The sequence below is a fragment of the Thermobia domestica genome, chromosome 7 (assembly GCF_964235325.1).
Source record: "Thermobia domestica chromosome 7, izTheDome1.hap1.1, whole genome shotgun sequence".
Taxonomy (NCBI): domain Eukaryota; kingdom Metazoa; phylum Arthropoda; class Insecta; order Zygentoma; family Lepismatidae; genus Thermobia; species Thermobia domestica.
The window spans coordinates 200211164-200230721 of NC_137460.1; the positions used below are offsets into that span (position 1 = coordinate 200211164).

General features: G+C 37.4%; 1 protein-coding gene across 8 annotated transcripts in view; it reads right to left on the reverse strand.

The window, feature by feature from the left end:
• Positions 1–328: 328 nt before the first annotated feature.
• LOC145690644 (uncharacterized) overlaps positions 329–19558 on the reverse strand; it is a 44171-nt gene continuing 24941 nt past the window's right edge. For all 8 annotated transcript variants that reach the window (XM_081765737.1, XM_081765740.1, XM_081765744.1 and 5 more), the window contains one exon: positions 329–2379. In XM_081765737.1, coding sequence (XP_081621863.1) covers positions 630–2379 — 1750 coding nt within the window. In that variant the 3' untranslated portion in view covers positions 329–629. The remainder of the gene's footprint in view (positions 2380–19558) is intronic.

Here is a 19558-nt window from a genome sequence, read left to right on the forward strand (position 1 = left end):
ACTCTCTACGAATACACAAAATGGACTGGTGGGTGCTTCAAACATTAGTGAATGTAAATTAGAGGAATGTAGACTATTTCTACACAGATTTTTCAGTGATGTTACTGCATACAAGAGTTATAGTCGTTTATCCTGCCAATGAGTATTGTGCAATGAAAGTGCCAAAATGAAAAAAAAAAAAAATAATAATAATAATAATAAATAAATAAATAAATAAATAAAATCGAAATAGTTACTTAAGATCCAAAGACGAAATCATGAAATATTTTGCACTAAAATCGATTAGAAAAGTTTAATAGTTCAAGTTTCAAGTGCAAAAATTAATAAATTATCAATATGTATCCAAATGATATGTTGTGAACTCAATAAAAATATACATTTACATTTCCATCATTATTTACATCTACATGACTGGATTCTAACCTAACTTGATAATTCGTTTAGTACTCATGCAGCAGAGATTTCTTGATCCTTCTATATATGAACTATAGCTCCATTTATTGTTACACAAATCTCCACACTTATAAAGACGCTTTGATGCTATTAAAAATTCTTTTGATACTTATGATGTAGAATCGTCCCATTGTTTTCGTTTTACTCTTGCTTGCTACTGTTCCCTCTACTTTAGATTATCCATTGTCATGAGCTTTCATATGCTTCTGTAAATACTTCTCTTCAATATAACTCTTACCACATATGTTACATACATAACAACGTCTTTCTGGATGACCATGTACATGTTGCCGTAATTCAATTTTATTTTTGAATTTCTCTCCGCAATATTTACATGACACAAGGATAGAATTTGTGTCATTTTTTTGATGTGAACTCTTCATATGTCTTAATAAGCCACTCTTAAACGCATACCAGCCTCCACAGAGGCAGCAAAGATGAGAGCCTTCTTTGTGAGACATTACATGTTTCCGTAATTCAGATTTATTTCCGAATTTCTTTCCGCAAAATTTACATGACACAAGAATATGAACCTCTCTCCTATGTGTATTTAAGCCAGTCTTAAACGCAAAGGAACGTCCACACTGAAAACAAAGATAACGACCATTGTGAAAACGTACATCTTCTATTTTAGATGATCCAGTGTCATGAGCCTTCATGTGTTTCTGTAAAGATTTGTTTCCAGTATAACACTTACCGCATATATGACATACGTAAGTACGTCTTTCTCCATGAGTATGAAAATGTCGCCGTAATTCAGTTTTATCTGTGAATTTCTCTCCGCAATATTTACATGACACAAGAACAGAATTCGCATCCTTGTTTGTGTTATGCGACCTCCTTATATGGCTATTTAGGCTAGACTTAAGGAGGTACGAACGTCCACACAGAGAACACACATAGGATTTCCCTCTTATATGAGAAGCAACATGGTCTTGGAAGCATTCCGAATCTGTGAAACTTCTTCCACAGTGTTCACAAATTTCTGCCTCAATTTTTGGTAACGCCTCACCGGGATGTTTTAGTCTCCAATGGTTCTTGAAACTTTTTTTTTGCATAAATGTTTTCGAGCAAGGCTTACATACAAATTGTCTCCTCGAGTGTCTGGAAACATGTTCCCCATATGCATCACTATCGGTGAAAGTCATGCCACAATAATCACAAACAAACCACGGACTACTCATATGAGTCCCTAAATGTTTATTATATTTAATTTCATCCTCGATTTCCTGACCACACTGCTCACATAAATATTTCCTGTGATATTTTTGCATATGTTTATTCAGAGTGTTCGGATCTGAATACATTTTCTCGCAAAAATTGCATCTGAATGGTGTATCGCCAAGATGTCGTTTAATATGATATTGTAGACATGCTTTATCAGCATAATATTTTCCACAATAATCGCATAAAAATCTTCGTTTTGATTCGCCTGTCTCTGAAGCCAAATGAATACCGAAATCATATCTGTTAACAAATGATTTACCGCAATGCGGACACTTGAATCTTTTAACTCCAAAAACACGTTTTAAGTGAGCCCTAAGATGTGAATACTCGTAATACGTCTTATCGCAATGCGAACATTTTATTTTCTCACCAGTATGACTACTACGAATGTGAGCCTCTAATCTATTTTTAAAGTAGAATTCTTTGCAACAATGATCACACTTAAAAATTCGTTCTCTTCTATGAATAATACTTTCATGCTGTTTTAAAATGTTAGCAGTCTTGAAAAATTTGTTACAAACATTACACATAAACTCTGTTTTAGTTTCATTTAGTGATCTAGAAACTATTTCGTTATTCTTTTCGCTATTGGAGTACATTTTGCGTCGATTATCACACTTCTGCTCTTCCATACTTCTCATATTCCTTTTAAAACTAAATTCTGTGGTTAGTTTCATCTGATTTAGAAGAGACGAAGACCTGAAAGAAGAGAAAACGTATGTTTTAGAAGCAAGCTTTCTAGGTTTTTTAAATATATATATATATACATAAATTCTAAAATTTAACATTTTAAGTTGTATTTACAGTCTGTAAATAAAGTTTCACACTGTTGAATTACGTGTTTGATGCAGTACTGAAATATATACAAGAAGAATTAAGCAAATAAGCAGTGAGGTAGCTTTTGTTAGAATTTTAAGACTTATTTTCATAAATATATTAATGTTCATACTTTTCGCTTAGGCATAGAGTAACAACAACAGGGCCTTTGGGGCTCTCTGCCGAATCGAAACAAATCCTTGTATTTTATTTTTGCCAAGTGTCACTGTGATAATACTATTGTACACGACTAGATTGGGTAAGACGATATTTAAATAGATTGGGTAAGAAAACAGTAGTGATACCTCACGGTCTGTGAAATATTAAATCCAGTAACATCCCTAGACTCCTCTGCAATGGGAATAGTGTGGAATGCATTTTTCTCATCTAAACTAGAATAAAATCTTCCTCCAACAGTACACAAAATATGGTAAATGGAAGGCAAAGATACTCTGTGAAACACCGCATGCTTACTGAAATATATTGAGTAAAAATAAATACGTGCACTCATGTCCAAAATTATTGTCGCATGTCTATAAATATGTTGTTCTTGGAATATAATTTGATAACGAATTCGCCCGGTATTTATCATAATGTTAGTATGTGTATAATCGGCAAAGACATGATATGGCAAATTTCATGTCAAAAGAGCAGTAAATAAGAACAATAAAACGAAAATAAAACTTTCTTGTCCATTGAGCAACATTTTCTTTTACTCATTCTAATTTTTGTATTTATAATTCTTTTCCGATGAAATTTACCACAAATATGCATTTCCCGATTATACACATAGTATCACTACTAAAAGTACCCTGCAAAATCATTATCAAATTATATTCTTACAAGAAGACAGTTATAGATAAGCGACAATCATTTTGGACATGAGTGTATATCACCGTTCTCTTTCTTAACAAATAACACTGGAGAATTATGAGACTCTCTGCAGGTTCAATCACATCTTGATACAACAGGACACTAATTTGTTCCTTAATTTTTTGTCGTAGAGCCGCTGAAATTAGATACTGGGCTTTATTAAATGGCGTATGCAATTTAGATCTACATGATATCCATACTTTCCCCAAAGAATTCTCCCGGCGAAGCGAAGACATCTGCGTAACGGAAAGTCAAATCTAAAGATTTTTATTTAATTTCTGCTGTTGCAGTTTTCCCTGTATCAATTTTTGATTTGTCAAACAATTTTTGTTCTTTCTGTAAAATTTCCGGACCCAACATCCTCTGATGTAGAATGGTCACCACTCAGCTCCTTTTCAGATATGGCTTTTTCTGCAAAACTTACAACTTCATTTTTGTGTAGTGTGATATCACACAAACCAGTTAATAACAGAAACGGAAAATTGTTTTTTCGATAAAATTGCCCTTTGCTTAATATGTTCTAATAAATATTCTTTTCTAGCTTTGAAATTTATTTACTTTGACTTCTACCGAAGACTCTGTTTTAGTGGGAATGGGAACACTTTGCGTTAACACAAATGTGGGACCTAAACATTGCTGTAATAATTTGCGTTTCTAACGAGACTTCGTGATATGTGTTTTCTTTCCTTGTCGGGTTACTAATCTTATGTGGTCTACGAAATCTACGCAAAGTTCAAGTGTAGTATATACAGAGGTTGTTCAGCCTACGTTTGGCCGATTTCGTTCCTTCCCCCTCCCGGGCAGAATGGACTCACCCGACCTGGCTCGTGGCGTCCTGCAGTGTTGTGCAATGGCTTCCTGGGAAGGGAGTTGTTTTTCCGCGCGAACGACAATAACACACAAAACAGGACCACTGTTATGAGTATTGTTAAATATGTTTCCAAGTGTGTGGGTTTCCGCTCAGTGACCAAAATGCCGCCCAAACTAAGCCGGTTTTGGAAAGTCTATGTTGCGGCTCTTTATGACGCCCACTTGAGTGTTTCTGTCATTAGAAAACAGTGTAAGAAGAATGGTTCCAACATCAGTTCAAGTGGAATAAAAATGTTATTAAAATGTACAAGGGCAACGAAGCTCTACCATTTGGATCACCAACGAAGTTGCCTAGGAAGCGGGAATGCACCAAGGCCACCTCCACCATGCAGGGAAAACTTCACAAAATGGCAATGCAAGAAAATCCGCCAACACAAAGGTGTATGGCTAATCGTCTTGACGTGTCTTTAGGGACTGTGAGCCGGACGTTAAGCCACCAACTCAAGTTGGAAAAAGTCATGAAAGCTCGCGGCCATCTTCTCACGGATGCCCACCAAAAGGAAAGAAAGTGTAACGCCCGGAAGCTGTACGAACAGCATCTGGCAAAACAAAGGTGGATGTACGTCCTAACGCTCGATGAAGCATGGATTTACCTTTCCGACTGCGGCAAACCGAGAACCATCATATACCGAGAGAAAGGCACCAAGAACTTCAGAAGGTGGGTCCGTGTCTGTAAAGAATCCTTCCCAAAAGGGTTCATGGTCGTTATTGGCTACTGTTACCGAGGTAAACTGAAGATTCGTAGGGTGGCGAAGAACTGCAAAATAAATCCGCAGTATTTTCAGGAGCAGATCATGCGGCCGATCTACGAGTATAAGATTCCAACAATGTACGGAAATGACGGCAACAATCTGGTGCGCATTCACATGGACAAGGCCTCACCACATACCTCACGATCGTGCCTCGCATTCTACAAGGATGGAGGAGGCAAGTGGTATACAGGTGATACCTTTCAATGAGGTGCCAGTTAAATCTCCAGACGCAAGTCCTATGGACAATTGTGGATTTGGATTACTTAAACGGGCTTTGGGAAAACGGCGTGTGACAACTGTGGAAGGACTTTGGAAAGCTCTGCAAAGGGAATGGAACAAGATTCCTCTCCCAGTTCTTCAGAGAAGCCTATTACAGTGGATATTACGCTGTCGGGCTCTTGTTAGGAACCAAGGGAAACACATCGAACACTTACGGACCTGGTGCCATGGATTTTTCTAAATTTTTAGGTAAGTCGAAATTGGCTAAATGTAGACTGAACAACCTCTTTTATATATATACGAGGGTCATTTAACTCGAAGTGGCAACATAGTTGTGAAATGGAATGTAGTGAATCAGTCACCTCAAGAAGCTTACGATCTTTCAATGTGGTCTCCGCCAGCCTGTTGAACTCTTCGCCAGATGTCTGGTAACCGTTGAATACGAGTCAAAGCCCCACTTTGTGAGAGGGAGTTGCAGTGCGCCCTAAGACACGAACAATGCTGGGAATGTCTCTGAAACGTTTGACCCTGAGAGGTTCTTTCATTTTTGGGAAAAGATCAAAATCGCAGGGGCTCATATCCGGGGAGTATGGCGGGTACTCCAGCATCTCCCAACCCCATCATCGTAACAGAGTCTGTACTGGATTGGCTGTATGGCATCTAGCATTGTCGTGTAGGAGAATTGGTCCAGATTCCAGGATGTGTGGACGTTTGAGCCGCAATGCTGGTCGCAAATAGTGACTGAGGTATGAAGCATAGTATGCAGCACTGACATTAACGCCCGGTAGAACTTGATGTGACAAGATAATACCTTCGTGGTCGTATGTCATTATAATCATCACCTTCACGTTTGCTGGCTCTTGTCTAAGCTTTTTCGGTCGTGGAGGTTCTGGGTGGTGCCATTTACTCGACTGACGTTTGCAATTCAGGCTCGTAGGATCTTCCCCACGTTTCGTCACTTGCAATCATGCGGTGCAAGAAGTCATCATTGTAACGTTGAAGGAGTAGGCGCGCACATTCCCACCTATGCTACTTTTGAACCTCGGTCAGAGCATGGGGTACTCATCGGGCTGCAATTTTCCGCATGCCACTATCTTGTGTTAGCATGCGTAACACTGATGCGGAAGGAACGTTCAGCTCCTGCACCAATTCACTACATGTCCAGCGCCGATCACCGTCAAGCAGTGTCCGTAGTCTTGCAAGATGAATTTCGTCCGTAATCGTTCGCATATGCTCTCCACTGTCTATTTTTTTGTCTGTTGACTATCGTCCCGCCTGAAATGCTGCAGCCCATCTCGCCACTGTCCGATACGGTACAGCAGCTTTACCACAGGCTTCTACTAATCCTCCGTGAATCGTCCTAGCATTTCGCCCTCGTGCCACCTGGAATTTCATAAACACACGCTGTTCTGCAAGTGTGAACATCGTGTTGGGACGGTATTTCACACAACAATCACTTTAACAATATCTACTCGCGTAATACGGGACCATAGCAGCTTTGAACTGACTCGTACACATCCACAGAACCCACTACGTTCGTCATTTGTCTCCTGCTCACACGACGCTCCAATCGTAGCAGTGTTGCCAGTTCGCGTTAAACGACCATCGTATATCAATTTGGGATTTATGAATATAAAGTCATTTCCAAGCATTAAATCTTGTGAACGATTATTTATTATTCTACACACATGATAAAAATTTCTATTCTCTATCTCAGTGATCCACAACCAGTGTGCCATGGCAAGGTGAAAGATATGACGTAAACTTTTACTTATTGTGAGAAGTAAATTGTAGTTTTTGAAATTCTATCACAGTTAATGTGTTTCATATGCTTGTATAATGTATCATTATCTCCCGCTGCACTGATTATTTAAGTTGATGCTTGTTTAGTATTTTACATGGCGCAAATTTTTATATATTCAAGACATTAAACATTAACTATTAACTCACACTTATTATTATATTGTAGGCATGTTTATTACTAAACTATTTTTATTTCTTTCCTCTATCGCTGCGATTTGTGATTGTTCTGACACCGTATGATCGTGATTTTGTTTTTTGCCCTCTCTTTTCATGCTAAAACTACTGGAATTAAAAAAACCTCCTCTGTCTTTTTATTATTTTATTACGGTGTTATAGTATTTGCCTCTTTATGTTAGTTCTTCAATTTTATTACAGTGACACCGTACTGAGATTCTCACAGGACACCTCTATAAAACGGACACATTTTTATGTCCCGGCAAAAGCATATGTTCTCTTACGGAACAAAACCCTCCCTTTTACGGACACACTCAGATACGGATGCGGACAGTCCTTTTTTCCCCAAACGTTTCAATAACTTCTTCATAACGGACAGGAATTATTCTCGGTTCTGAGATAAATTAAAGACAGAAAAATCTTTTCCCCACAAGTGTATCTATCATGAGTCTAGACCTGGTGAACCATCAAACAGAGCAGCTTCAAGCTGAACTTGAAATTATTTTTTTCAGCCCGCAATAAACTGCTGTCTTCTGGAAATCCTAGAAAACCTTTAATAAGCAATAACACTCATGCAGAGTCAGTCGTATAGCCAAGAACTGTATGCGAAAGATCTTCGCTTCCCTAACAAATTTAGTTCTTTTTCCTCTAAGCCTTGCCTATTTCCATAGATAACAAAACAAACATTGTTCGTTTTATAATAACATTTTCAACAAGCAATGTTTCCTCTCGTACTTTTTTGGAAAAGCAACTCTTTTCTTTTACTACTGATACTGGAACAAGTCTGGGTTGGAGTTTTCCCGGCTTCCTTTTTCACTTTCTCTAAGAGGATATTCTTTGTGATTGGGGCTGGGTCAATAATCATATGCACTCCCAATAACTTGCCTTTTTATCCATTTCGCCAACGAAGATACAGTATCACTACATACATACATACATACACATACACACATACAGACACTGTTTCTTCCGCAACCGTACTGAGATTCTCACAGGACACTTGCTAATGAGTTTTATTACTCCTGTAGAGGAAAAAGCATGACTTTTTCGCTAAACAAAAGAAAAGAAATGAAATGAAATCTGAGTTTTACGTCCCGCGGTTATGCCGGTTAGGCTAAAGGAGACTGTGATTATGAGAAATGAATGAAATGGTGAAATGAAGAAAGTGGAAGGAAACGGGAGAAGCCCGAGAAAACCCACCAGCACTGTGTTTGTCCATCACAAAGTTCACTTGGTGCGAGCTGGGATCGAACCAGGGACCCCAAGCACTGAAGGTGAACGCTCTACCACTGAGCCACCGCGCCCCCTTTTAAACAAACGAGTTTAGCAGGTTAGTTGGTTCCTAATGCATCTTTTGAGAAGGTTTTGAGAATTTGAAACAAATGAAAAACGCTTTCCTCTCTCATGTAGGAAAATATTTAAACACCTTTGGCATATTATTCTTCATCAGTTGATGCAGTGGAAAAGAGTATTTTCATATTGAATATTACATATTCACGCTCATACATAATATATTTACTGGACATTCTGCATACAATTACCGTTGTGAGAAATTAAATTTCTGTAACCTCTCTGTAATGGACAAAAGTTTATGTCCTATTGGTGTCCGTTATTCAGAGGTTTCACTGAACTTTCTTCTTGATAGATACACACACTCATTGTTATACATCTGCTTAAAGAAACTGTATCACACATGTGTTACTTCTTTCGAAAACTATAGGTCCCATGTCTTACAATAATTATATGAGTTAATATCTCAGCTGTGATCTGAAGTAGTCCGAATATTTATTCCTAATCAGTAGTTACTGTTGCCATTTTCTGTTACTATTAGTGAAGTACTTTATTTTTGCACGATGAACAAATTCCTTGCACGAAATTTTCCGGCCAATAGTGCAAGTAGTGAAAGCATTAAGCCAGAAAAATAAATAAATAAATAAACGAAAATTACTACACCGGCAGTACAATGATGGTTTGTTTGGTGTGGTGACAGAACGTGTCCAATTCTCAAGTGTATCGTTTGTGATGAAAAGTTTAGTAATGCTGCTATGGTTCCCAGTAAACTGAAACGACTTTTATCAACAAAACATTCTTCTCTGGCAAGCAAAGATGCCAACTGTTTTCGTCGGTTGTTGGAACAAGGAAAAGGGGGGGGGGGAGAAAAATTATGAAAGCTACACAGTGTGTTTTGGGAAAAGCACAGGAAGCTAGTTATAAGGTAGATGAACTTGTCGTAAAAGCTAAGAAACTACAGGCAATAGCTGAAACGTTGTTAATGCCTGCTTGTAAAGAAATGGTATGAACAGTCCTGGATTCAGAAGTTGTTAGTGACCAAGGTTGGAAAAAACCATTGTTTTTATTGAAGAAACCAAAAAACCCGTTTTTTTGGTTTAAACCAGGTTTTTTTGGTTTAAATAATTTGCTCTTCATATTTATATCACATATGGACAGAAATAAGTTTGTTTCGGCTTGGTGTTATTATGCAACAACTGGGGTATGCTGAAAGAGTTCACATAAGCTTAAAACGGAATCCAAACTGCTTCTCGGCTTACATCCGAGATAAATTGTTCTCCATTAGAACTCGAAACCGGGATTCATTGGCCCGAAATGCGAAACGTCTGCCGATTCACTCACGAAGAACTCGTGATAAAAATACGTAGTAGTAATTTTTACATACTTGTTAATATAATTGTCAAGAGTCATTTCAGAAGGACAACAAGATAAACAATTGCACAAGTGAAACCATTGTACAGAATTAAGTTACATATGGACAATTTCAAAATAATGCTGAGTACAGAAGAACTAATTTAGTCCTAGTTAGTTCACTACGAATTTTATTAGTCCAAGTTAAAGAAATACGACGTCTTAATTTGCATATCAGTAAGAAAAGTGAATAAAGATACGAATTATTTGAGTTCACTTTGGCTCTGACCCATTTATACATAAATAGATACCAAAGATACTTCTGATTTCAATAAATGCCTCTCGTGAGGTTTGTATGAACCCCCCCCCCTCAAAAAAAAGGTATGGCATTTCGATGAATTTTATCAATAGTAAACAGTATTAAACTAACTAACTAACTAACTAACTCTATGGCCTATGGAACCCGCAGGTTCAGTGCCGCGTTCACAAAAGCTCTCCACTGACTTCTATCCTTAGCTAATTGCATCCAGTTTCTACTTTGTATTCCTATCTCTGCGAGATCCATCTTAATATTATCCTCCCATCTGCGCCTAGGTCTTCCTAATGGTCGTTTTCCTATGGGTTTTCCAGTCAAGGCTTTGAAAGCGTTTCTACTTTCTTCCATTCTAGCTACATGACCTGCCCACCTAAGCCTCCTAGACTTGACGACCCTAACAATGTTGGGTAAACCGTATAAACTATGTAGTTCCTCGTTATGAAGTTTCCGCCATTCCCCATTCTCGTTCCTCTTGGGTCCGAATATTCTTCTCAGGATCCTGTTCTCAAATACTTTCAGTCTATGTTCTTCCCTCAGAGTAAGTGACCATGTTTCGCAACCATACAGAACAACAGGCATGATTATCGTTTTATATATTTTAAGCTTCAAATTTTTCGACAGAATTCGCGACGACAAGAGATTTTGAACCGAATAGTAACACGAATTCCCTGCTTTTAGTCGACATTTAATTTCTTCGTGAATATGATTTTCCTCGGTTAATATTGATCCTAAATATTTGAAAGTATCCACTTTATCAAAAATATTATTTAATATTTTATAAACAGTATTAAAACGAAACAATATTTAGAATTTCTTTGACTGCAATTGCAAAACAATAATAATAAACTACAAAAAAAATCACAAAAGAAACATTCATAAACTTATATATATAAAGTTGCTTTTGTAGTATAATCACTTTGAGTAATGAATGGGGAATTTAGGTCTGAATATAACACGAATATACGGGAGTGAAACGCGATAACCCACAAATGGATGTTCATCAAGTGTTTACGAACACTTACACTTTTACGAACGTTTTCGTTTTTTGGTTTAAACCATTTTTTTTTTTAATCAGCTGGTTTAAACGAAGGTATAAACCACCTTGGTTTAAACAAGCCACCCTGCTAACGACATTTAAAAAATTCCTCTCTCTGCGAACACTATCAGTCGCCGAACTATTTAACTGAAGATATTGTCACAGGTAAAGAAGGACAAAGCCAACAGCAGTCAGAAATTCTCACTTCACATCAATGAGTCTGCTGATATTAGTGGCCACGCACAACTTCTTGCTTACATTCGCTATACCGATGGAGATGGAATCGCAACTAATTTCTTTTTTCTTTGCAAAGAACTTAGTAAGCAAGCCACCAGTGCAAAAAATATTTCTTGTAACTAATGAATACGTGCTCAATAATGAATTAAAGTAAGAGGATTGCGTTAGTGTTTGTATAAACACATACAACACTTCTACGACAGATCGAGTGAAAGAATTTGTAGCTAAAGCATGCGAACCAAATCATAACATATAATGTAATCATCGCTTCAATCATGGCGAAGCCATTGTTGGTGAGTTCTTTCCGTATTCTCTGAAAGTTGCGCTGGATGAAGTAACAAAATCTGTATACATCATCAAATCGAGACAACTAAATCTGCTTTTTCGTCAGAAAATCGGATGAGAATATACCATACTCCTACATAAAAAGTACGGTAGTTATCCCAGGAAAAAATGTTAACTCTAATTTTTTTGAACTTAAAGGGAAGGTCCGTGCATTTTTGAACGTGAGCGCACAGATGCATTTGAATCAGTTGAACGTAATAATGTAAGGTAAGAACGAAAATATGCTGACTAATGTGAATGAAATTGAAGGATTTATGAATAAACTGGATTTCTGTGTACAGAGAATTGAAAATGGGTTGTTTGAGATGTTCCCAAACGTCTGGCCAAAATGGGGTCCACTGAGTGGACGTTTCATTTCTGGAAAGAGAAAGAAGTCACTTAGTACTAGGTCCGGTGAGTATGGGGCTGGGGCAATATTTCATATCCTAATTCCACTGTAACAAAAGAAACACTGACCAAAGCTTCAACAAGCTCTGTATTTTAAACTATGATGTGTTACAGTTTCGGATATCTACCATATCCTTCACCAGACACAATAGAACATAACTGAAGATACACTTATAATCATTCTTATGAAAAAGTCTAAATTCTATTGGCTGAAGCCTTCAGCCAATCCCGTAGGTCCCCGTGTCCATTTTCCAACCAATCACGTTCTGCCATTTTTGGTCCTTATAAGGGCCTTTTTCAATTTTATCTGTCTACGCTATCCAAAATTCTTTGCCATAATTCATTAATAGGTAAGCCCCCTGTCCAGTTCATCAGCTTCTCTCTTCCTACCTTCTTTATCCAATCTGCTTCTTTCCACTTCCTTATTATCATTCTCTTCTGTATCTCCAATGCTCCAGGAAGAGAGGGAGAAAGAAGAAGGAAGAGAATGAGAGTGGAAGATGGCATGGTATAGAAAGCATGGGAGAATAAACGGAGAAACTGAAGAAGTTATTGAAGAGAGGAGGGGTCAGAGCTTATAGAAGGAGTGGAGAAAACTTATTGAGATTAATAAAGAAGAAGATTAGAAAAGATCCAAAAAGATTAATGAAGAGGAAGGAGTACAGGGTATAGTGTGGAGATTACGATATGCCATATGTAGAAGACGGGAAAGAGAATAAAAGAAAGGATAAAACAACATAAAGATGATGTAAGGAGAAAGAAAGATACCAATGCGATATACAAACATGCTAAGGAGACTAATCACGGAATTAAATGGCATAAGACGAAAGTATCGGAGACAGAGAAGCGAATGATAATAAGGAAGTGGAAAGTAGAAGATTGGAAGAGAGAAGCTGATGAACTAGACAGGGGGCTTACCTATTAATAAATTACGGCAGAGAATTTTGGATAGCGTAAACAAGATGAAATTGAAAAAGACCCTTGTAAGGACGGAAAATGGCGCAACATGATTGATTGGAAAATGGACACAAGGACCTACGGGATTGGCTGAAGGTTTCAGCCAATAGAATTTAGACTTTTTCATAAGAATGACTATATGCATGCCTGTATCTTCAATTATGTTCTATTGTGTCTGATGAAGGATATGTTAGATATCCGAAACTGTAACACATCATAGTTTAAAATACAGCGCGTGTTGAAGCTTTGGTCAGTGTTTCTTTTGTTACTAATTCCACTGTCTTCATCATGGACGAATGGGCGGAATGGGCTGCTGCATTGCCTCTCAACAGCCCTTTTGCTTACCGATCTACGACGTTTCCTGTTGTGTTCCTCTCATAACTTAGTCAGGAAATGGAAATACTAGTAATAGTCTGCTCTTGTAGTAGATAATCTGTCATTATGACCTCCTGTCTCAAGTTTTGGGCGTGTCTCAATAATTTGGATTAGATTTTGAAACAACCCTGACTTAATCTATTTAAGTCAAACAGTTGTTATTTTGTATACACGGCAGCCTAAATTATTTACGTGAATGAATAAAATACAAAATTTAAGTATTCATAATTTATAATAATTTCCGCGGTTTTTAAATTTTGTTATATCACATTATAATGTTAAAAACTGCTGAAGAACTTTTAAATTATAATATAGGTTTAATACTGTGACGGACACTTTACGTTTCTAATCCCTTACGATCTTGAAATCAGAAAAGGAGTTGACATTACAAAGAGATCCTTCAGGAAAGTCTTTCCCCTTTGCTTCTTGCATACATATTACTATTTTGCCGTTCACCATCAATCACAACTGAGTAAACAATTGATCTGCTTAAGGTGCCTTCCATTTCAACTCAGGCAAAATAATAATAATAATAATAATAATAATAATAATAATAATAATAATAATAATAATAATAATAATAATAATAAATAAATAAATAAATAAATAAATAAAATTTTACCATTACCATCTCAGATATTATTGAAACTTTTTTTTATAGCAACTAAACATGTTTTTAAGAGATCCATATTTTTTTGTTTTGTCGAAAAAAAAATTCCCGCCAAGTAATGGGCCATCAAAGACGGGCAGTACAATTTGTGAATTGTAGAAAACATGGAAAATGGTCAACTTTGGAGCCCCACCATTCGGCTATGGAGACAGGTAAAGTTATAATTCTAGTTGTGGTATCTACACTTCTCAAATATATATATATATAATTGCATGCCGGAATTTTTCTGTCTCTTAAAACTGTAGGTTTGGCAACATCGCAGTCGACGTAATGGTAGGGAAAGTGAAAAGAAAAAAATAACGAGACTTCCCACACAACACAACTCACATTTTGCTGTTTGAAATACTCAGTTGTCTTTTTATAACTTAATGTAATGATACATTTAGAACATCATAGTGCTTGGTAAATGCAGAAAACTTGGTTGTAAGTAAAGCACACATGTTTTTCGACCACAATCTTCGTTAAAAAAAAGGGGGGAGGGGGAGTTATTAAGAAATTCGTTCTATTGATGAGATAGCAATGGAACTTCATAGTTGTTTCGATAGCCATGCGTACTAAGTTCTTGCTTTCTGTGCTGATTTAGTACTTTTGAACCTGGTTCGAGTCTTACTCGATGCTCTTACTTTTTTCCATTTTGTAATTTTTCATTTATTTTTGCCGTACACTTTTATAGCATATGTATTACACGGAGGTATTTATCCAAAAATAAGGTGTACAGGTGTAAAACCTTTTCTATATATCCCATTGTGATTCCTTCTTAGTGCAAATTACTTCTTGCATCGATCCGTAAGATTTTCGTAAACCTCGAAATAAATCCGGAGTTCTAGTGTCCAGAAGATCACTATCACCTCTAATACCTCCTTCTTCACTACAAAACGCAGTTCATATTATTATTATTATTATTATACGTTTCTTTAGCGTGGGAGACCCAGATCGATTCCCGGCGTTAGCTCATTTGGTTCGTGACTTACGTTAAGCTGTAGGTTCACTTCTCATATAGCCTCACTGCTGAAAAGAACCCTAAACTCAAAATCAAATATATTATTATTATTCCTATTATTGTTATAAGTAGGAAATAGAAAAAAAGGTTTTAGGGTACTAAATTTGGTGAGACATTTTATTTCCTCCCAGTTTGTTGTTACACCCAGTGTCGTCATTTGTGGGGGGCATCGGACAACTGCCCCTTCCAGAGAAGCTCCCCGCTGTTCGATGGGAGCCCATGTTAAGACATTTTTTTTTTTTTTTTTTTTTGTTTTTACTCCATATACGATACGAAGATAAAATGATAAATGAGGCATCAAACAGATTCTCTACATTATATAAACAAAACAGCATACAAAAGATAAATAATACAAAAATGAGTCTGGGGCCCATTTCAGTAAAGAATGTCAACTATTAGGTGCCCTAGAAATAATATTTATTAATATGGCTTTGAGATTTGTCAATATTGTTCCCTTAATTAATTTGTCATGTATGAAACGGGCTCAGGGGCGCAACTAATGGAACCGCAGACCTTGCCGTGCGGGAGAGCCCACAGAGGGGGTCCATAAAGAGTAAGAGAAAGATGGAAAGAGGGGGCCCAAGAATCAGAAAACAACATTTCTATGGAACCCTAATACGCGTCTTAATGCCACCCCCCCCCCCCCAGAAAAAATCTAAATTACGGCGCTGATTACACCTATGGATTGTATGTTGTTATCTTGGTGTATCAGAACCATTTTAGATACATTTTCACGACGATTTCACATTTTTTACTTGAACGTCTTAATAGCTCTTAATAGTATCACCGTTTGCTAGAGTCTATCTCACAAGAATGCCCACAGTTTCATGAAACATTGATCATCATCTTACCCCGAGCAATCTCTCATGAGTATTTTGCGAGTGGAGATGAGGTGTTTTCTCTACTGCTTTCAAATCGGTGCTTTTCAGTTCCAAGTAGTATGTTGTCAACGGCTAGAGCAGCTGGGCTCCCGGCTCAGTCACCATCGAGCCGAACTGAGAAGTGAGCCGAGCCAACAGCTCATATAACCATGCCGGTTCGAGCCGATGGTTCATTCCAACTGAGCCGACTCGAGCCAATGGCTAACCAGAGCTGAGCCAAACCGAGCCAATGGCTCATTCCAATCATCCGGACTTGAGCTTTTGTCTCAGTTGAACCGAGCCGGAGTTCAAGCCGCACCGGTGGCTCAGGCCTCGAGCCGAGCCGGTTGACACCACTATTTCCAACTCGATAAAGTTTTTGCATATCTATCGTAAAGAATTTATCGATTTAAGCAGTGTTTAGTAGTTTTCATCGCTTCAGGTGAGTAGGGCCATGGTTTTCATGCCCCTTCTTTGGTTATGACCCGAATAATCTAAATCATATCCTTAACTTTAAGAGTTTTCTGAGCATACAGAAAACCAACCGAGAGGCACACGCAGAAGGCAAGTATATAGTATATTGACCATTTGCAAACATTATTTTAGTATGAGCAGTGATCGGAAAGCTACTTCTGCTCTACAGCTACATGATAAAAATTGTAGCTCGCTACAACTATTAGCTAGTTTTCCTGAAACATATTCGCTACTTGTTACAGTTTACTTGGCATCATGCATTAGGGTAAGTGGGGGAAATCGGATCAGTCAAAAACAACCCTTGTGATTGGACCTTTAAAGAATACTTTTTGCGTCGACGTGGGGCGCATTCTAGTTCTACCTCTCAGAAGAAATGGGTACTAAGGGAAGATGAAGTTAATTTGGCGCCAGAGGAGTTCCAGACAGCATTGTTTAGGAACGTGTGTTTTTTGAGTGGCAAAAAAAAAAAAAAAAAAAAAAAAAGAAAAAAGAAAAGAAAAGAAAAGAAAAGAAAGCAAATGTAACTTTTCATTGTTGCAAAATAAGCTTTTTCTAACTCTGTAAGAACTATATTTGGTTTTCAATGCTATTATTTCATTGACTGATGCATGCATCATTAGGCTGTACAACAAGTTGTGCAAAAATTACTAAAAGTACTGTATAAAAAAGGAAAAAGAAGAAAAGTGCAGTTTGGGGTAAATCGGATCACTGAATTTGTAATTTGCATTAGGTGTTTGTAAGAAGATTGAGGAAGTATTGAAACCACCTGTCTCTATATACGTATATCGTCTTATCCAAAATAATAATAATAATAATAATAATAATAATAATAATAATAATAATAATAATAATAATAATAATAATAATAATAATAATAATAATATGTTGCTATAATCATAGGGGACACTGTGGCTTAGTAGTAGAACATTCACCTCTGGTTCCAGGAGTCCCTGGTTCGACCCCAGGGCAAGCGATGACAAATGTGGAACGTGGAAAGAGTGTGACGGTACTTACTTGTGTGTCAGCAACAGGAGTTTACATTCCACCATTTGTTATTTTCAAGGGCAGGAGACTGAAAGTTGAATATCGCGATGGTATGCCACCAGGATCCAACGTGTGTGTGACGGAATCAGGATGGGTGAACGCGGAAGCTTTCATGAAATAGGTGGAACATCTCCACAAACATCGAAGTCTTGGTAAAGTTATTTTAATTATGGATGGACATTGTTCGCACACATCCCTGTCTGTACTAGACGTGTGTGAAAAATATGATATAGAAGTGTTGATGATGCAATTTCACACAACACATATTCTGCAGCCGCTTGATGTTCGTGTTTTTAAGCCATTAAAGGCATATCTCAATCAGCAGGCATCAAAAAAAGTTTATTTGCAGCATTTGCATATCACAATCATTGTGATCCGATTTCTCCCAACACTGATCCGATTTACCCCACAACGCTGGGGTAAATCGGATCGATCTATCATCTGTTACAAAGTGAAATTTTTGGGGTAAGAACTATAAAATTTTCATTACAGTCTATCAGATGAAGGTTCACTTATTATTATACATGTACTTTTCGTTTAAATAGAAGCATCTTAAACTTCCAATTTGACTTTTCCTGCAAAGGTGATCCGATTTCCCCCTATCTACCCTATAATATGTGTCATGGCATCTACATGCGTAACTGAACTTAAAAGTTTGGTTAAAATATTACATAAAAGCTTTCTCTGTCAATTTGCATTTCACAGTAAAGTATGCATTTTGTCTGCTCTTTTTAATGTATGTATATATAAGATAGATAGATAGATAGATATATTACTCCTTCTCCCCAAAAAATGTATATGCTTTCGCTGCTAGAATGGCATGTAGCTCTATTTTAAAAGTCATTACTATTCTTTTGACCGATCGTCAGTACGCAATTTATTTCAGAAAATTTTCTTGCAATATTGTTGCAAAATAATTGGAGTCAGAAATCATAAAACAATTATATTTTCTCCCTATCTTCATATAAAAATTTACTAACAATTGTGAGGAAATGGGGTTACAAAATATTTTTGCGTCCTGGAAAAGGTTTATTTGTAGCTTTAGTGCAAAATTCGCTACACACTATAAAAAAACGTAGCTCAGCTACAGCTACAAGCTACAGGTTTAGACTTGTAGCGCCGCTACATCTAGAGCTACAAAATTTGTAGCTAGCTATTGTAGCTTCGCTACAAATAGCGCGCTACTTCCGAACCGAATATGAGTTATATAAGTAACAACTATCACCTAGTATAACTTGTGTCATATACTGTATATAAGGAAAAGTTGATGACAAAGTAACGCGATACATTTTAAAAGTAACTTAACCAACAGATTAAACTCTAGACATTTCACGTTTCTGTAAAATTATATTTCTATATCATCATTTTGCGTTTAATGTGCCTATACGAGGGTGGGCTTATAAGTTCTCGGCCCGACCCAGAAGGACTTGAGCTGCAGGCATGAAAGTGTGAGGCTATTCAACATAGTCCCCTCGAAGGTCAACACACTTGGCACTTCGATGCTGCAACTTCCCCAACCCCTTAAAAAAAATCTCAAGGTTTGTAAAAAACTGTTCCGCAGCTGTTATAACCTCTTCATCACTGAAATTTCTGTCCTTTCAGTGCTGTTTTGAGTTTTGGAAACAAATAATAATCAGAAGGGGCAAGATCTGGCAAGTAATGTGGGTGTGGTCAATGCACTGAAACCCTAGGTCCCTCAGAAAATCCATTGTTCTGCCAGCCTTGTCCTGCAAGAACAAGATACCTCGTGTCAACTTTCCCCGACGCTTTTCTTTAATAGCGTCCTTTACCTTAGCCAGCAGACTGCAGTAATACTCTGCAGTTATAGTTTGGCCCTTTGGAAGGTAGTCTGACAGCAAAACACCATCCTTATCCCAGAATATTGAGGCAAGCACCTTCCCTGCGGACTTTTGTGCTTTGAATTTTTTTAGGCCTTGGAGATCCTAAGTGGCGCCACTCGCATGACTGCTGTTTGGTTTCCGGATCAAAATAATGCAACCACGTTTGATCCTGGGTAACAAGCAGATTAA